At 57.4% G+C, this 19,432-nt stretch overlaps 1 protein-coding gene across 6 annotated transcripts in view; it reads right to left on the reverse strand.

Annotated features, from left to right (window-relative positions):
- The window catches only part of KLC4 (kinesin light chain 4), a 620,713-nt gene that overhangs the window by 355,277 nt on the left and 246,004 nt on the right, over positions 1-19,432 (reverse strand). For all 6 annotated transcript variants that reach the window (XM_069608885.1, XM_069608886.1, XM_069608887.1 and 3 more), the window contains exons 5-7: positions 4,730-4,955; positions 3,721-3,808; positions 3,525-3,626 (exon numbers count right to left, since the gene is read on the reverse strand). In XM_069608885.1, coding sequence (XP_069464986.1) covers positions 3,525-3,626; positions 3,721-3,808; positions 4,730-4,955 — 416 coding nt within the window. The remainder of the gene's footprint in view (positions 1-3,524; positions 3,627-3,720; positions 3,809-4,729; positions 4,956-19,432) is intronic.

Here is a 19,432-nt window from a genome sequence, read left to right on the forward strand (position 1 = left end):
ATCAGGACCGATGGGTTTCCCCATACCAAAACCAGCAAAGGCCAGGGGAGGGAAGCTGAATCCCAGTGCTGATCAGGACCGATGGGTTTCCCCATACCAAAACGAGCAAAGGGCCAGGGGAGTGAAGAAGCTGAATCCCAGTGCTGATCAGGACCGATGGGTTTCCCCATACCAAAACGAGCAAAGGGCCAGGGGAGTGAAGCTGTCTCCCAGTGCTGATCAGGACCGATGGGTTTCCCCATACCAACACGAGCAAAGGGCCAGGGGAGTGAAGCTGTATCCCAGTGCTGATCAGGACCGATGGGTTTCCCCATACCAAAACGAGCAAAGGGCCAGGGGAGTGAAGCTGAATCCCAGTGCTGATCAGGACCGATGGGTTTCCCCATACCAAAACGAGCAAAGGGCCAGGGGAGTGAAGCTGTATCCCAGTGCTGATCAGGACCGATGGGTTTCCCCATACCAACACGAGCAAAGGGCCAGGGGAGTGAAGCTGTATCCCAGTGCTGATCAGGACCGATGGGTTTCCCCATACCAACGCGAGCAAAGAGCCAGGGGAGTGAAGCTAAATCCCAGTGCTGATCAGGACCGATGGGTTTCCCCATACCAACACGAGCAAAGGGCCAGGGGGTGAAGCTGAAGGCAGGACAGGTAAAAAACAGAGCACAAACACAGGGGAGTGGGGGTCCATAGAAACGTATAAAAGGAAAGTTGCCAAAATGGAAAGCTTTCCCAACACCCACCATCTGATTCTAGCATGCGCGGCACCGATTAGTAGGTTTGTGCCCGGTTCACAGTCTAGCGGCCAAGCTGCCTCAAGGTGGGGGGGGGGGTATGGGAGAAGAGGACTAAGAGGTATTTTAGGTTTGCCTTCAAACCTTTCCTTCTCTGCAAGTATCTCTAGGGGCCCCCCCTTCAACTCCAATTGCTGAAGCTCAGACAGGTGTGGGGTCTCTGCGGCGGACCGCGAATCCTTCCAGCGTGATCTTATTTCTGTTGGTGGGCTAATTGCGAAAGTGGAGGGGATTTGCCCCGACAGAGCGCAGAGTGATCCCACATCGTTTAGCGAGGTGGGGGTGGGGCTTCCCCAAAGAATAGGTTTTAATGATGGGTAGAAGTGCATTTTTGCAGAGCACATTTTGGGAAAACCTGCTAATGCTAGCAGTTAGTGCAGCGACTCCTGACACGCTTACACTTTTATCATCGTCCAGGTTTTCCTGGTAACACAACTTGACACACAGTAGCAAACACTCCGCCCAACCTCACGTGTCCCAGGCTATGCACACGCTGCCTTGTCGCCTTACGGCAACTCGCATGTTTGACAGGCGCAGACTCCACTTGGGTCCCACAAGGCACTCCTCTTCGGCGTTCATGCAGCGCACTGAAGGTCGTGACCTCAAAATCACTCAGGTGTCCCTGGAGGGCAGCGCAGTGCCGTGCCGTGCCGTGCCACACATCCCGGCCCGTGCACAGCAACCACGGCACCAGTCTCTGCATTGCAAAACCATCGACACGTGGTCAGACAGGGCCTTACCGAGAGGGCGAAAGACGGGGGGCACATGGTTTCCTGGTAACACAACTTGACACACAGTAGCAAACACTCCGCCCAACATCACGTGTCCCAGGCTATGCAAATGCTGCCTTGTCGCCTTACGGCAACTCGCATGTTTAACAGGCGCAGACTCCACATGGATTGAAGTCTTCTGTGGGACCCAGAGGGGGCGACCCCCAGCTGCCCCGGTTCATGAATTGTGTCCACCGTGAATGCAGCGAGTACATTGTTCAGTTATTCACATGGGTTCTGATGAAGCAGCAAACGAGCTATCCACGAAAGGATTGCACGCGCCAATAGTGGCGGAGCACCCAAAAGCTTGTCTGAGCACTTACTTTGCAAACGCCACACCCAGATCCTACACAAGCACCCAGGGACAGCACAGAAGGATTGAAAGGCAGTGGACAAGCATTCAGGGACAGCACAGCAGGCTTGAAGGCAGTGGACAAGCATTCAGGGACAGCACAGCAGGCTTGAAGGCAGTGGACAAGCATTCAGGGACAGCACTGCAGGCTTGAAAGGCAGTGGACAAGCATTCAGGGACAGCTCAGCAGGCTTGAAAGGCAGTGGACAAGCATTCAGGGACAACTCAGCAGGCTTGAAAGGCAGTGGACAAGCATTCAGGGACAGCACTGCAGGCTTGAAGGCAGTGGACAAGCATTCAGGGACAGCAAAGCAGGCTTGAAGGCAGTGACAAGCTTTCAGGGACTGCACAACAGACTTGAAGGCAGTGGACAAGCATTCAGGGACAGCACTGCAGGCTTGAAAGGCAGTGGACAAGCATTCAGGGACAACACTGCAGGCTTGAAAGGCAGTGGACAAGCATCCAGGGACAGCTCAGCAGGCTTGAAGGCAGTGGACAAGCATTCAGGGACAGCTCAGGAGGCTTGAAGGCAGTGGACAAGCATTCAGGGACAGCACAGCAGGCTTGAAGGCAGTGGACAAGCATTCAGGGCCAGCACAGCAGGCTTGAAGGCAGTGTTCAAGCATTCAGGGACAGCACAGCAGGCTTGAAGGCAGTGGACAAGCATTCAGGGACAGCACTGCAGGCTTGAAAGGCAGTGGACAAGCATTCAGGGACAGCTCAGCAGGCTTGAAAGGCAGTGGACAAGCATTCAGGGACAGCTCAGCGGGCTTGAAAGGCAGTGGACAAGCATTCAGGGACAGCTCAGCAGGCTTGAAGGCAGTGGACAAGCATTCAGGGACAGCACAGCAGGCTTGAAGGCAGTGGACAAGCATTCAGGGACAGCACTGCAGGCTTGAAAGGCAGTGGACAAGCATTCAGGGACAGCTCAGCAGGTTTGAAGGCAGTGGACAAGCATTCAGGGACAGCACAGCAGGCTTGAAGGCAGTGGACAAGCATTTAGGGACAGCACAGTAGGCTTGAAGGCAGTGACAAGCTTTCAGGGACAGCACAGCAGGCTTGAAGGCAGTGACAAGCTTTCAGGGACTGCACAACAGGCTTGAAGGCAGTAGACAAGCATTCAGGGACAGGACAGCAGGCTTGAAGGGAGTGACACACATTAAGGGAGAACAGTGCGCTTGCTGTAAATGATAAGGTTTGGATGTACAGCACAGCAGGATTGCTGGTATTGGAATGTTTGGAGGGGCATCCAGCAGGTCCCTGGTAATGACAAGCATGGAGGGCCAGCACTGTCTAGTTGAGGAAGGAGAGGGGGTCAAGGAAGGTCCATGACCTTGTGGAGGTGGAAAGAAGACTAGTCAAGAAAGTGATCAAAAGCGTGGATCATAGCTCCTGAAATCCACCAGGGCAGATGCTAAGGACCATGTTCCACAGCTAAGCTACCTGGACAAAGTTCTACTTGCAGATCCAGGCTTAAGGGCAGTGCAATAGAGTTAGGAAAAAAGAAGCGATCATGGCAGAGTGGACGTAGAAGACAGAATCTATCATCTGGCAATGCAAGCTCTGTGGAGCATGGGGAGGGTTACGGATAAAAGGAGACACCACGGTTACCTTCTCACGGATCTCCAGCGCTCGCTTGCACAGTGGCTCAGCCTCCTTGTACTTCCCCCTTTTGCCATACAGAACTGCCAAGTTATTTAAAGTTGCAGCAACCTGTTGGGGGGGGGGGGGCAAGGAGAATGCATTAGTGGAGAGAGGACTGGATATTTAGCTCATGTCGGGTCTGGTTCAGCAGAGAGGAACTTACAGCTGGGTGGTCTTTGCCCAGGGTCTTCTCTCGGATGGAGAGGGCATCGTTAAGAAGGTGGGCCGCCTCTTTGTACTTATTCTGGTCCCTACAGCAGAGAGAGGACAGTTTAGATAAAATGCATACACTTTAAACAAAATGGTAGCGCTGGTGTACATGAAGCGCGCCAGGGATAATCCCTGCAAAGCACGGACGGGGAATCCAAAAAAGTGCATTAAAAAAAGAAATTAATGAAAAAAACCTGAACATATGGAAGCTCCATGCCTGCCTCCTCTAAAAGCTGAGCGAAGGCACATAGTTCCTACCCCTTGCTCTCCCAGTAACGCTGCTCCCCAATCAGTTCCAGGAGGTTCTCCAAAGGAGGACATGCTCTATGCACCCAATATGTCTAAAGCAGAGATCTGTTCCAAATGTACTATGCTCACCATATTCTCAAAAGTCAGCCTCCCCCACCCTGGTGTGCAGACTTCAGTAAAAATGCTGAAAGGCCTTCTTCACTGCAGCCAGAGCAGGTGGGGGCATCAGTCAGCATTCACTTAACCATTCCCACCACACCTGTCCCCTCTATGCTCACCCTAAACTGCAACGCGACATCTTCGAAACCTTTTCCCAAGAGTACGCGGCTCCTCCAGTGGTATCATTGTAAACATTAGACCCCATTTACAGGAGTTTCTATAACACATTGGATAGGGCTGTAGCACATCTAAATACAGGCTTGTGTTACGCTCTTCACCAGGCGTGGGTGCAAAGCTATTCAGACTACTTCAGTCTTCTTCAGATGGATGCCTTTATGGCAAATCCAAGCCCAGCTTCCTGTAAGGCTCACCTGCAATACCCTCATCCCATTAGATGCTCGCCCATACAACTGTATGCCTTTCAACAGCTCCTTGAACCAAACTGCAACCCAATCACAAGGGCATGCTTTCTGCTCGGACATCTCCTTCCTCACAACATGTTCCCTCTGCAAGTACTCCCGCACACCACAGCCCATCCCACCCCCCCATGTCACCTGTAAACCAGAGCCAGAATGTTCAGCATTGTTGCCACATCAGGGTGGTCGTGACCAGATGTCTTCTCCAAGTCCTCCAAAGCCTGTTTGCAGAGCGGCACAGCCACCTCATAGCGGCCCTGTGAGGCGTACTGGATGACCAGGTTGTGGAGGGTGCGCAGGCGGGCGGGGATCTCGTAACCTCCCTGCTGGGCGGCAGCAGCAGCACTGCTGTGTGGGTGAGGCACTGCCAGGCAAAGGGAACAGCATTAGCCATCTGCATCTCACAGCAAGGACAGACACCCACTGTTAATCTTGGGAATACGGATTTCATCAAGTGGCTGAGGTTTATTTATTTATCGTATTACAAAGCTGGAAAATACCAACGTTTAACACAAGTCATAATCCTTAGTTCACAAAATCCAATAAAACAAAATCACAAATATTAACAGGTAAAAAACAGAACCGGAAGACCTAGAAAAATGTGTACAGTGGGACAGCATAATTCGTTGAGCTAAACATTTGCCATACAGGTGTCTATGACTGAGAAAGGCGGCTACAACACCAAATCTTCAGGCCAACTCTTCACGCTTCTCCCCACTCCTCCAGCCGCCTCTCCTCCTTTCTCATTTCTCTCTCCAACTACACCTGATGATGTTTCTAGACAAGTCTGATTAATGAAAGTTTCGTCCAAACAGGTGCTCACCTGCTCATCCAGAACCATCAAGGACCACATTGACACGCGCTCCAGCCTTGGACGAATTTTGCAATCACTCATTTGCCACTGGAACGTACTCCTCTCTCCTCAAGCACTCCCTTGTGTGCAGCCCCTCTTTAAAAAGCCTTCTCCCGATCCTACCTGTCTGGCTAACTATCTCCGATCTCCATCACTCCTTTCCTGGGCAAACTCCTGGAAAAGCTGGCCATCTCCCAGCTTACGCTCCACACTGAATCCATTGGTTGTCTCCATGACCATCAGTCTGGCTTCAGAGCGCCAGAGGCACGGAAAATGCTCTCCTGACCACCCGTGAAGATCTGCTCACTAACCTCGACTCAAGCCTTCCTTCTGTCCTCATCCTCCTTGATCTTTCCTCTTCTTTTGACACGGTCATTCACGCCATCCTGATCAATCAACTCTGAGAACCTGGGCAACAGGGATCAGTCTCTGGAGTGGCTGACCTCCTTCCTCCTTGACCGACCCTCCCAGGTCCAACTTGGGTCCTTTCTCTCGACCACCTCTCTCCACCTGTGGTGGTCCCCAGGGCTCTAACCTTTCGCCTTCAATGACTACTTGGCCCCTTTGGGCCACCTGATCTCTACCTTCTCCTCTAACTTTCAGTGTTATGCGGATGACACTCGCCTCTCTTTCAGGCTCCCCTCAGCCTCAGCCTCATCTCCTCCCCTCCCTCGCTCACTCATTCCTGACTGTCTATCCGCGATTCAGGATTGGTGCGCCTCCAAGGATCTCTGCCTTAACACCATCAAGACCGAGATCCTTCTCATTGGGACCCCTGCTCCCGCTTTGCTCTCTTACTCTGGTGCCATCCTTGGGCCCTCTTCCTTCACCTTCCTGCAAGGCAAAAAACCTTGATGTCATCTTTGACTCCACTCTCTCCTTCTCTTCTCACATCACGGACCTGTCCAAGAAGGCCCATTACCAGATGCACCTCCTCAGAGGTATTCTTCCTTTTCTCACTTTCCCCCCAGAAGCTCACTGAACATCTGGAAGCAGCTCAAGTGTGTGTGTGTGCGCGTGCGTGCGTGCGTGTGTGTGTGTGTGTGTGTGTGTGTGAGTTTGTGTTACTATCCTTGTGGGGACTTGGGTGTGTAAACATGCACACGCTGTGGGTACTTGATTTCACTGTGGGGACCTAAACCCAAGTCCCCACATGGTAATGCCTTCCAAATGACTTAAAACAACTTAAAAGACATCTGTGCCAATTTTTAGAACTTTTTAAAAAATGGCTTTGTGGGGACCTGTGTTTATTTTGGTGTGTTGATTTTTTACTCAGCTCTGCCCCCGCAGGGTGGGTGTGGTATTGCAGTCATCAACACACGGACAGGAATTTAAACACACTTGATAAATCAGATGCCCTACATGCTTAGGCAGCAGACAGCAGATTCATGGGAACCATTTATACACAAATACAATTGTGTTTTAAATGGCCTGAACTCTGCGTTTAAATGTAAAATAATGAAATTAAGCTGTTTTTTGTGTATTTTGTATGTTTACAGAATTGGATATAATTGATATGCAATGTAAATCTTCCCTCATTGATTGCACAACACACTTCCAGATTCATTTCAAGCATTGACTACTTTTGTAAAAAACGAATCACAATATGACTTACTTTACTTTCTTATTTTTCTGTGATTTTGTTGAAGTCCCCATATGGGTGGTGTGTGATGAAATTGAATTCTACACTGTCAAGACAACACATTATGTGCACGGATGTCATCTTGTCTATAGTCTGATATGTGAATTAATTGAATGTTGGCATCACATTTTGTCTGATTATTCAAAAAATATTCACAAAGTTGATGTTTAATTGATACTCATTTGGTTTCCTTACAAGTTGATCTCTAAGGGAAAAAAGTGGCAGTAATGGAATTAGCGCCACTTTGATCAATCTGCTGATATAAGGGTTATTGAAAATGGACACTAATTCCTCTGGTGAAATTAACCCAGAAGAAATGAGCGCTGGAGGAATAAGTAATGAAAACCAGTGATAATTCCCCCGGGGCTAAATCCTCCAGTGGAATTAGAGCTGGAAATAAAAATGCTAATTCCATCCTATCTTCAGGTAAAAATACTGAACGAAACACTGCCAAAATAGTGGCCAATTCAACCAAAAATACCCAAATGGTGAAGGAAAATGCATTCAGGTGATGCAAATGAAGCCACAGATGCACCCAATTGGCCATACAAGGGTATGTGAATACGAATTGTATGTAATGATGCTGAAGTCCCAATAGAGCTGATATGATGGTACTGAGTCCACCAAAAGGATGGTGTGTGGTCATGTTGAGGTCTCCGTTGGGATGTTGTTTGATGACATAGAGGTCCTCACAGGGATGGTGTGTCATTGTATAGAAGGCCATATAAGAATAGTGTGTATTTATGCTCAAGGTCCCATAGAAATGCAATGCAATGATATTGAATCCTCCAACTGAATGGTGTGTGCTGATGTTGAGGTCCCCACAGGGTTGATATGTGATGATATTGAAGTCCTCACATGGATGGTGTGCGCTGATGGTGAGGTCCCCAAAGGTATGATATGTGATGATATTGAAGTCCTCACATGGATGGTGTGTGCTGATGGTGAGGTCCCCACAGGGATGATATGTGATGATATTGGAGTCCTCACATAGATGGTGTGTGCTGATGGTGAGGTCCCCACAGGCATCATATGTGATGATATTTAAGTCCTCAAATGGACAGTGTGTGCTGATGTTGAGTTCCCCACAGGGTTGATATGTGATGATATTGAAGTCCTCACATGGATGGTGTGTGCTGATGGTGAGGTCCCCACAGGGATGATATGTGATGATATTGAAGTCCTCACATGGATGGTGTGTGTTGATGTTGAGGTACCCACAGGGTTGATATGTGGTGATATTGAAGTCCTCACGTGGATGGTGTGTGCTGATGGTGAGGTCCCCACAGGGATGATATGTGATGATATTTAAGTCCTCAAATGAGTGGTGTGTGCTGATGTTGAGGTCCCCACAGGGTTGATATGTGATGATATTTAAGTCCTCAAATGGGTGGTGTGTGCTGATGTTGAGGTCCCCACAGGGTTGATATGTGATGATATTGAAGTCCTCACATGGATGGTGTGTGATGATGTTGAAGTCTCCTTAATGAAGATGTATTATGATATTAAACATTTTGTATGTGGGCTCTTTGACATTAAATGCCTTACAGATATGTAATGCTTCAAGGAAGTAAAAGAGAGGTTTTGTGAAGATGTTGAAATCATTTAAGAAAGTATTTATAGGCCTGAGTGTGTTTTATGTTAACATGAACTCATGTAATGGTAATGTTACATCATGCTCTGCTTAGTACATGGCCAAATCAGAAATTGAACGAAATCTCACCTGACAATGGGGGTGATTACGAGTTGGGCAGTATTCTGTCTGTAAATCCACTGGACTTACCGTTGCCACCACTTAGTTTGGCAGATTTACAGGTGGATTACACGTGGTGGTGGCGGAGTATGATCCCTTTTTTTCATTGGACTCTATGGGGCATTTTTGGCAGAATTACTGCCTAAGGGAGCAAGGGCTAAAGGTCAGTGTGAACAAGTGCCAGTTTTGCTGGACAAGCAGCAAATACAGCAGAAACATCATCTCTGCAGACATCATTCCTGTAGATCCCGCAAAGACGGAAGCCTTCCTCACCTGGTCAAGACCTCAGAACTTGAAGGAGATACAGAGTTTCCTTTCTTTAACAGCTACTGGAGATTTGTTGTGGGATATGCCAACATCGTGCAACCGCTTGTGGACCTCATCAAAGGATACCTGCCTAACTAGAGGAGCGGCAGGACTACTCTGCAGACCATTTACACCATCCACATGAGCCCTTTGATGATAGGTGGACCGACTAATGCCAGGAGGCATTCAAGGAGCTGAGGCAGATCCTCACTACTTGAGCTCCTCGAATACTCAAACCAATTCTGGGCTACACAGATCCTCAGTTGCCTTGCATCTTGCACATTGATGCAAGTCTTCCACCTGGTGATTGTGTGTTGATCCACAGCCTGGAAAAAGAGTGGACAGAACAAGCTGAGTAACAAGTGGGAGTCTCAACCATTCAACATTGAGCATCAATTAGTAGTGCTGCCTGTCTACTGACTATGGGTATGAGGACAGCCAGGAAACATCAAGACCTTGCAATGGAACCATCTGCTCCAAGTCCAGGATGAGTTTGAGCTGACACTGGCAGTGAGAGAAGAGGACGTGAACCCGACTCAGAGTGTTCTTTCGAGACTAATCCTGATCCCATTGCTCCTGGTAAATTGGATGTGGCAGGTTACCCTTACCCATTCCTCCACTGGAATATAGGGAGCCTGACTTGGTACAGGGTTGATCGCTGGGTCAGGAATAAACCCTAGATGAGGCCCCGGCTGATCTTCATCCTGCAACCAGGGAGAGCATGACAGTCATGAAACTAACATAGGATTCACCGGGGGTCCAATGTGAGTTTCCCATTGCCTGATCCTAAGTTTTCCATTCTTTCTTCTTTAGTGCATGTGCCTGCGAGTTCAGGGATACTTTGGCAGGGCGCAGGGCATGAGAGGGGGTTGGGGGGTAACAGGAGAGAGACACGGGGCATGGGCGAGGGGTGGGGGGCAACAGCAGGGAGACACGGGGCATGACCGGGGGTGCGGGGCAACAGGAGAGAGACATGGGGCATGAGCAGGGGGTGGGGGGTAACAGGAGAGAGACACGGGGCATGAGTGGGGGGTTGGGGGTAACAGGAGAGAGACACGGGGCATGAGAGGGGGGTGAGGGGTAACAGGAGAGAGACACGGAGCATGAGCGGGGGTGGGGGGCAACAGGAGAGAGACACGGGGCATGAGAGGGGGGTGTGGGTAACAGGAGAGAGACACATGGCATGAGCGGGGGGTGGGGGTAACATCAGGGAGACACGGGGTGACCGGGGATGGGGGCAACAGGAGAGAGATACGGGGCATGAGAGGGGGGTGGGGGTAACAGGAGAGAGACACGTGGCATGAGCGGGGTGTGGGGGTAACATCAGGGAGACACGTGGCATGACCGGGGGTGGGGGGCAACAGGAGAGAGATACGGGGCATGAGAGGGGGGTGGGGGGTAACAGGAGAGAGACACGGGGCATGAGCGGAGTGTGGGGGTAACATGAGAGAGACATGGGGCATGAGCTGGGAGTGGGGGGGCAAAATCAGGGAGACACGGGGCATGAGCGGGGGGTGGGGGGAACAAGAGGGAGACACGGGGCATGAGGGGGGGTGGGGGTAACAGGAGAGAGACACAGGGCATGAGCGGGGGTTGGGGGCAACAGCAGGGAGACACGGGGCATGACTGGGGGGTGGGGGGCAACAGAAGGGAGACACGGGGCATGACTCGGGGGTGGGGGGCAACAGGAGAGAGACAAGGGGCATGAGAGGGGGGTGGGGGGGTAACAGGAGAGACATGGGGCATGAGCGGGGGTGGGGGGCAACAGCAGGGAGACACGGGGCATGACCGGGGTGTGAGGGGCAACAGGTGAGAGACACAGGGCATGAGAGGGGGTGGGGGTAACAGGAGAGAGACACGGAGCATGAGTGGGGGGTAACAGGAGAGAGACACGGAGCATGAGCGGGGGGTGGGGGGTGGGGGGTAACAGGAGACAGACACGGGGCATGAGTGGGGGTGGGGGCAACAGCAGGGAGACACGGGGCATGAGCGGGGGGAAACGAGGGAGACACGGGGCATGAGAGAGGGGTGGGGGTAACAGAAGAGAGACACGGGACATGAGTGGGGGTGGGGGGCAACGGGAGGGAGACGCAGGGCTTGATGGGGGGTGGGGGGCAACAGGAGAGAGACACGGGGCAAGAGAGGGGGGTGGGGGGCAAACAGGAGAGAGACACGGGGCATGAGCGGGAGTGGGGGGCAACATGAGAGAGACACGGGTCATGAGCGGGGGGTGGGGGGTAACAGCAGGGAGACACAGGGCTTGAGCGGAGGATGGGGGGAACACGAGGGAGACACGGGGCATGAGAGGGGGTGGGGGGTAACAGGAGAGAGACACGGGGCATGAGCGGGGTGGGGGGCAAGAGCAGAGAGACACGGGGCATGAGCGGGGGGTGGGGGGTAAGAGGAGAGACATGAGGCATAAGCGAGGGGTGGGGGAACAGGAGAGAGACACGGGGCATGAACGGGGGGTGGGGGGCAAAAGCAGGGAGACACGGGGCATGACCAAGGTGGTGGGGGGGCAACAGGAGAGAGACACGGGGCATGAGAGGGGGGTGGGGGGTAGCAGGAGAGAGACACGGGGCATGAGAGGGGGGTGGTGGGGTAACAGGAGAGAGACACAGGGCATGAGCGGGGTTGGGGGGCAACAGCAGGGAGACACGGGGCATGAGCAGAGGGTGGGGCGCAACAGCAGGGAGACACGGGGCATGAGCGGGGGGTGGGGGGAACACGAGGGAGACACGGGGCATGAGCGGGGGGTCGGGGTTAACAGGAGAGAGACACGGGGCATGACCGGGGGGTGGGGGGTAACAGGAGAGAGACACGGGGCATGAGCGGGGGGTAGGGGTAAGAGGAGAGAGACTCGGGGCACGAGCGGGGGGTGGGGGGCAACAGCAGGGAGACACGGGGCATGACCGGGGGTGGGGGTCAACAGGAGAGAGACACAGGGCATGAGAGGGGGGTGGGGGTAACAGGAGAGAGAAAAGGGGCATGAGCGAGGGTGGGGGCAACATGAGAGAGACACAGGGCATGAGCGGGGGTGGGGGGCAACAGCAGGGAGACACGGGGCACGAGTGGGGGTGGGGGGAACACGAGGGAGACACGGGGCATGAGAGGGGGTGGGAGGTAACAGGAGAGAGACACGGGGCATGAGCGGGGGGTTGGGGGAACAGCAGGGAGACACAGGGCATGACTGGGGGGTGGGGGGCAACAGGAGAGAGACACGGGGCACGAGCGGGGGGTGGGGAGTAACAGGAGAGACATGAGGCATAAGCGAGGGGTGGGGGAACAGGAGAGAGACACGGGGCATGAGCGGGGTGTTGGGGCAACAGCAGGGAGACACGGGGCATGACCGGGGTGGTGGGGGGCAACAGGAGAGAGACACGGGGCATGAGAGGGGGGTGGGGGGTAACAGGAGAGAGACACAGGGCATGAGCGGGGGTGGGGGGCAACAGCAGGGAGACACGGGGCATGAGCGGAGGGCAACAGCAGGGAGATACGGGGCATGAGCGGGGGGTGGGGGAACACGAGGGAGACACGGGTCATGAGCGGGGGGTCGGAGTTAACAGGAGAGAGACATGGGGCATGAGCGGGGGGTAGGGGGCAACAGGAGAGAGACACGGGGCATGAGCGGGCAGTGGGGGGCAACAGCAGGGAGACACGGGGCATGACCAGGGGGTGGGGGGCAACAGGAGAGAGACACGGGACATGAGGGGGTGTAGGGGGTAACAGGAGAGAGACACGGGGCATGAGCGGGGGTATGGGTAACAGGAGAGAGACTCGGGGCATGAGCGGGGGGTGGGGGGCAACAGCAGGGAGACATGGAGCATGACCGGGGGTGGGGGTCAACAGTAGAGAGACACGGGGCATGAGAGGGGGGTGGGGGTAACAGGAGAGAGACACGGGGCATGAGCGAGGGTGGGGGGCAACATGAGAGAGACACAGGGCATGAGCGGGGGTGGGGGGCAACAGCAGGGAGACACGGGGCATGAGCGGGGGTGGGGGGAACACGAGGGAGACACGGGGCATGAGAGGGGGGTGGGAGGTAACAGGAGACAGACACGGGGCATGAGCGGGGGGTTGGGAGCAACAGCAGGGAGACATGGGGCATGACTGGGGGTGGGGGGCAACAGAAGGGAGACACGGGGCATGACCGGGGGGTGGGAGGTAACATGAGAGAGACACGGGGCATGAGAGGGGGATGAGGGGTAACAGGAGAGAGACACGGGGCACGAGAGGGGGGTGGGGGTAACAGCAGAGAGACACGGGGCATGAGCGGGGGTTGGGGGCATCAGGAGGGAGACACGGGGCATGACCGGGGGGTGGGGGGCGACACGAGAGAGACACGGGACATGAGTGAGGGGTGGGGGGTAACAGGAGACAGACACGGGGCATGAGCGGGGGTGGGAGGCAACAGCAGGGAGACACGGGGCATGAGTGGGGGGAAAACGAGGGAGACATGGGGCATGAGCGGGGGGTGGGGGGTAACAGAAGAGAGACAGGGGACATGAGCGGGGGGCAAAAGGAGGGAGACACAGGGCATGACCGGGGGGTGAGGGGCAACAGGGAGACACAGGGCATGGCTGGGGGGTCGGGGCAACAGGAGAGGGACTCAGGGCTTGACCTTGGGGTTGGGGGCAACAGGAGAGAGACACGGGGCATGAGAGGGGTGGGGGGTAACAGGAGAGAGACAGGGGGCATGAGCGGGGGTCGGGGGCAACAGCAGGGAGACACGGGGCATGAGCGGGGGGTGGGGGAACACAAGGGAGACACGGGGCATGAGCAGGGGTGTGGGGGTAACAGGAGAGAGACACGGGGCATGAGCGGGTTGTGAGGGGCAACAGCAGGGAGACACGGGGCATGAGTGGGGGTGGGGGGTAACAGGAGAGACACGAGGCATGAACGGGGGGTGGAGGGCAACAGCAGGGAGACACTGGGCATGACTGGGGGGTGGGGGGTAAAAGGAAAGAGACACAGGGCATGAGAGGGGGGCGGGGGGGTAACAAGAGAGAGACACGGGGCATGAGTGGGGGGTGGGAGGCAACAGCAGGGAGACACGGGGCATGAGCAGGGGGTGGGGGTTAACAGGAGAGAGACACGGGGCCTGAGCGGGGCTGGGGGGCAACAGGAGGGAGACACAGGGCATGACCGGGGGGTGGGGGGCAACAGGGAGACACAGGGCATGGCTGGGGGGTCGGGGCAACAGGAGAGGGACTCAGGGCTTGACCTTGGGGTGGGGGGCAATAGGAGAGAGACACGGGGCATGAGAGGGGGGTGGGGGACAACAGGAGAGAGACAGGGGGCATGAGCGGGGGTCGGGGGCAACAGCAGGGAGACACGGGGCATGAGCGGGGGGTGGGGGGAACACAAGGGAGACACGGGGCATGAGCAGGGGTGTGGGGGTAACAGGAGACAGACACGGGGCATGAGCGGGTTGTGAGGGGCAACAGCAGGGAGACACGGGGCATGAGTGGGGGTGGGGGGTAACAGGAGAGACACGAGGCATGAACGGGGGGTGGGGGGCAACAGCAGAGAGACACGGGGCATGAGTGGGGGGTGGGAGGCAACAGCAGGGAGACACGGGGCATGAGCAGGGGGTGGGGGTTAACAGGAGAGAGACACGGGGCCTGAGCGGGGGTGGGGGGCAACAGGAGGGAGACACAGGGCATGACCGGGGGGTGGGGGGCAACAGGGAGACACAGGGCATGGCTGGGGGGTCGGGGCAACAGGAGAGGGACTCAGGGCTTGACCTTGGGGTGGGGGGCAATAGGAGAGAGACACAGGGCATGAGAGGGGGGTGGGGGGGCAACAGCAGGGAGACACGGGCATGAGTGGGGGGTGGGAGGCAACAGCAGGGAGACACGGGGCATGAGCAGGGGGGGGGGTTAACAGGAGAGAGACACGGGGCATAAGCGGGGTTGGAGGGCAACAGCAGGAAGACACGGGGCATGAGCGGGGGTGGGGGGCAACAGGAGAGAGGCACGGGGCATGAGCGGGGGGTGGGGGGTAACAGGAGAGAGACACGGGGAATGAAAGGGGGGTGGGGGGTTAACAGGAGAGAGACACGGGGCATGAGTGGGGTTGAGGGTAACAGGAGAGAGACTCGGGCATGAGCAGGGGGTGGGGGGCAACAGCAGGGAGAGACGGGGCATGACCGGGGGTGGGGGCAACATGAGAGAGACACTGGGCATGAGAGGGGTGTGAGGGTAACAGGAGAGAGACACGGGGCATGAGCCGGGGGTGGGGGGCAACATGAGAGAGACACGGGGCATGAGCGGGGGGTGGGGGGCAACAGCAGGGAGACACGGGGCATGAGCGGGGGTGGGGGAAACACGAGGGAGACACGGGGCATGAGCGGGGGGTCGGAGTTAACAGGAGAGAGACATGGGGCATGAGCGGGGGTAGGGGGCAACAGGAGAGAGACACGGGGCATGAGCGGGCAGTGGGGGGCAACAGCAGGGAGACAGGGGGCATGACCAGGGGGTGGGGGGTAACAGGAGAGAGACACGGGGCATGAGCGGGGGTATGGGTAACAGGAGAGAGACTCGGGGCATGAGCGGGGGGTGGGGGGCAACAGGAGAGAGACACGGGGCATGAGCGGGGTGTTGGGGCAACAGCAGGGAGACACGTGGCATGACCGGGGGTGGGGGGAAACAGGAGAGAGATACGGGGCATGAGAGGGGGGTGGGGGGTAACAGGAGAGAGACACTGGGCATGAGCGGGGTGTGGGGGTAACATGAGAGAGACATGGGGCATGAGCTGGGGGTGGGGGGGCAAAATCAGGGAGACACGGGGCATGAGCGGGGGGTGGGTGGAACACGAGGGAGACACGGGGCATGAGAGGGGGGTGGGGGTAACAGGAGAGAGACACAGGGCATGAGCGGGGGTTGGGGGCAACAGCAGGGAGACACGGGGCATGACTGGGGGGTGGGGGGCAACAGAAGGGAGACACGGGGCATGACTCGGGGGTGGGGGGCAACAGGAGAGAGACAAGGGGCATGAGAGGGGGGTGGGGGGGTAACAGGAGAGACATGGGGCATGAGCGGGGCTGGGGGGCAACAGCAGGGAGACACGGGGCATGACCGGGGTGTGAGGGGCAACAGGTGAGAGACACAGGGCATGAGAGGGGGTGGGGGTAACAGGAGAGAGACACGGAGCATGAGTGGGGGGTAACAGGAGAGAGACACGGAGCATGAGCGGGGGGTGGGGGGTAACAGGAGACAGACACGGGGCATGAGTGGGGGTGGGGGCAACAGCAGGGAGACACGGGGCATGAGCGGGGGGAAAACGAGGGAGACACGGGGCATGAGAGAGGGGTGGGGGTAACAGAAGAGAGACACGGGACATGAGTGGGGGGTGGGGGGCAACGGGAGGGAGACGCAGGGCTTGATGGGTGGGGGGCAACAGGAGAGAGACACAGGGCAAGAGAGGGGGGTGGGGGGCAAACAGGAGAGAGACACGGGGCATGAGCGGGAGTGGGGGGCAACATGAGAGAGACACGGGTCATGAGCGGGGGGTGGGGGGTAACAGCAGGGAGACACAGGGCTTGAGCGGAGGATGGGGGGAACACGAGGGAGACACGGGGCATGAGAGGGGGGTGGGGGGTAACAGGAGAGAGACACGGGGCATGAGCGGGGTGGGGGGCAAGAGCAGAGAGACACGGGGCATGAGCAGGGGGTGGGGGGTAAGAGGAGAGACATGAGGCATAAGCGAGGGGTGGGGGAACAGGAGAGAGACACGGGGCATGAACGGGGGGTGGGGGGCAAAAGCAGGGAGACACGGGGCATGACCAAGGTGGTGGGGGGCAACAGGAGAGAGACACGGGGCATGAGAGGGGGGTGGGGGTAACAGGAGAGAGACACAGGGCATGAGCGGGGGTTGGGGGCAACAGCAGGGAGACACGGGGCATGACTGGGGGGTGGGGGGCAACAGAAGGGAGACACGGGGCATGACTCGGGGGTGGGGGGCAACAGGAGAGAGACAAGGGGCATGAGAGGGGGGTGGGGGGGTAACAGGAGAGACATGGGGCATGAGCGGGGCTGGGGGGCAACAGCAGGGAGACACGGGGCATGACCGGGGTGTGAGGGGCAACAGGTGAGAGACACAGGGCATGAGAGGGGGTGGGGGTAACAGGAGAGAGACACGGAGCATGAGTGGGGGGTAACAGGAGAGAGACACGGAGCATGAGCGGGGGGTGGGGGGTAACAGGAGAGAGACACGGGGCATGAGCGGGGTGGGGGGCAAGAGCAGAGAGACACGGGGCATGAGCAGGGGGTGGGGGGTAAGAGGAGAGACATGAGGCATAAGCGAGGGGTGGGGGAACAGGAGAGAGACACGGGGCATGAACGGGGGGTGGGGGGCAAAAGCAGGGAGACACGGGGCATGACCAAGGTGGTGGGGGGCAACAGGAGAGAGACACGGGGCATGAGAGGGGGGTGGGGGGTAGCAGGAGAGAGACACGGGGCATGAGAGGGGGGTGGTGGGGTAACAGGAGAGAGACACAGGGCATGAGCGGGGTTGGGGGGCAACAGCAGGGAGACACGGGGCATGAGCAGAGGGTGGGGGGCAACAGCAGGGAGAAACGGGGCATGACCGGGGGTGGGGGTCAACAGGAGAGAGACACGGGGCATGAGAGGGGGGTGGGGGTAACAGGAGAGAGAAAAGGGGCATGAGCGAGGGTGGGGGCAACATGAGAGAGACACAGGGCATGAGCGGGGGTGGGGGGCAACAGCAGGGAGACACGGGGCACGAGTGGGGGTGGGGGGAACACGAGGGAGACACGGGGCATGAGAGGGGGTGGGAGGTAACAGGAGAGAGACACGGGGCATGAGCGGGGGGTTGGGGGCAACAGCAGGGAGACACAGGGCATGACTGGGGGGTGGGGGGCAACAGGAGAGAGACACGGGGCACGAGCGGGGGTGGGGAGTAACAGGAGAGACATGAGGCATAAGCGAGGGGTGGGGGAACAGGAGAGAGACACGGGGCATGAGCGGGGTGTTGGGGCAACAGCAGGGAGACACGGGGCATGACCGGGGTGGTGGGGGGCAACAGGAGAGAGACACGGGGCATGAGAGGGGGGTGGGGGGTAACAGGAGAGAGACACGGGCATGAGCGGGGGTGGGGGGCAACAGCAGGGAGACACGGGCATGAGCGGAGGGCAACAGCAGGGAGATACGGGGCATGAGCGGGGGGTGGGGGAACACGAGGGAGACACGGGGCATGAGCGGGGGGTCGGAGTTAACAGGAGAGAGACATGGGGCATGAGCGGGGGGTAGGGGGCAACAGGAGAGAGACACGGGGCATGAGCGGGCAGTGGGGGGCAACAGCAGGGAGACACGGGGCATGACCAGGGGGTGGGGGGCAACAGGAGAGAGACACGGGACATGAGGGGGTGTAGGGGGTAACAGGAGAGAGACACGGGGCATGAGCGGGGGTATGGGTAACAGGAGAGAGACTCGGGGCATGAGCGGGGGGTGGGGGGCAACAGCAGGGAGACACGGAGCATGACCGGGGGTGGGGGTCAACAGTAGAGAGACACGGGGCATGAGAGGGGGGTGGGGGTAACAGGAGAGAGACACGGGGCATGAGCGAGGGTGGGGGGCAACATGAGAGAGACACAGGGCATGAGCGGGGGTGGGGGGCAACAGCAGGGAGACACGGGGCAGGAGCGGGGGTGGGGGGAACACGAGGGAGACACGGGGCATGAGAGGGGGGTGGGAGGTAACAGGAGACAGACACGGGGCATGAGCGGGGGGTTGGGAGCAACAGCAGGGAGACATGGGGCATGACTGGGGGTGGGGGGCAACAGAAGGGAGACACGGGGCATGACCGGGGGGTGGGAGGTAACATGAGAGAGACACGGGGCATGAGAGGGGGATGAGGGGTAACAGGAGAGAGACACGGGGCACGAGAGGGGGGTGGGGGTAACAGCAGAGAGACACGGGGCATGAGCGGGGGTTGGGGGGCATCAGGAGGGAGACACGGGGCATGACCGGGGGGTGGGGGCGACACGAGAGAGACACGGGACATGAGTGAGGGGTGGGGGGTAACAGGAGACAGACACGGGGCATGAGCGGGGGTGGGAGGCAACAGCAGGGAGACACGGGGCATGAGTGGGGGGAAAATGAGGGAGACATGGGGCATGAGCGGGGGCTGGGGGGTAACAGAAGAGAGACAGGGGACATGAGCGGGGGGCAAAAGGAGGGAGACACAGGGCATGACCGGGGGGTGGGGGGCAACAGGGAGACACAGGGCATGGCTGGGGGGTCGGGGCAACAGGAGAGGGACTCA

The sequence above is a fragment of the Ambystoma mexicanum genome, chromosome 4q (genome assembly GCF_040938575.1).
Source record: "Ambystoma mexicanum isolate Mex_15411 chromosome 4q, UKY_AmexF1_1, whole genome shotgun sequence".
NCBI classification, from domain to species: domain Eukaryota; kingdom Metazoa; phylum Chordata; class Amphibia; order Caudata; family Ambystomatidae; genus Ambystoma; species Ambystoma mexicanum.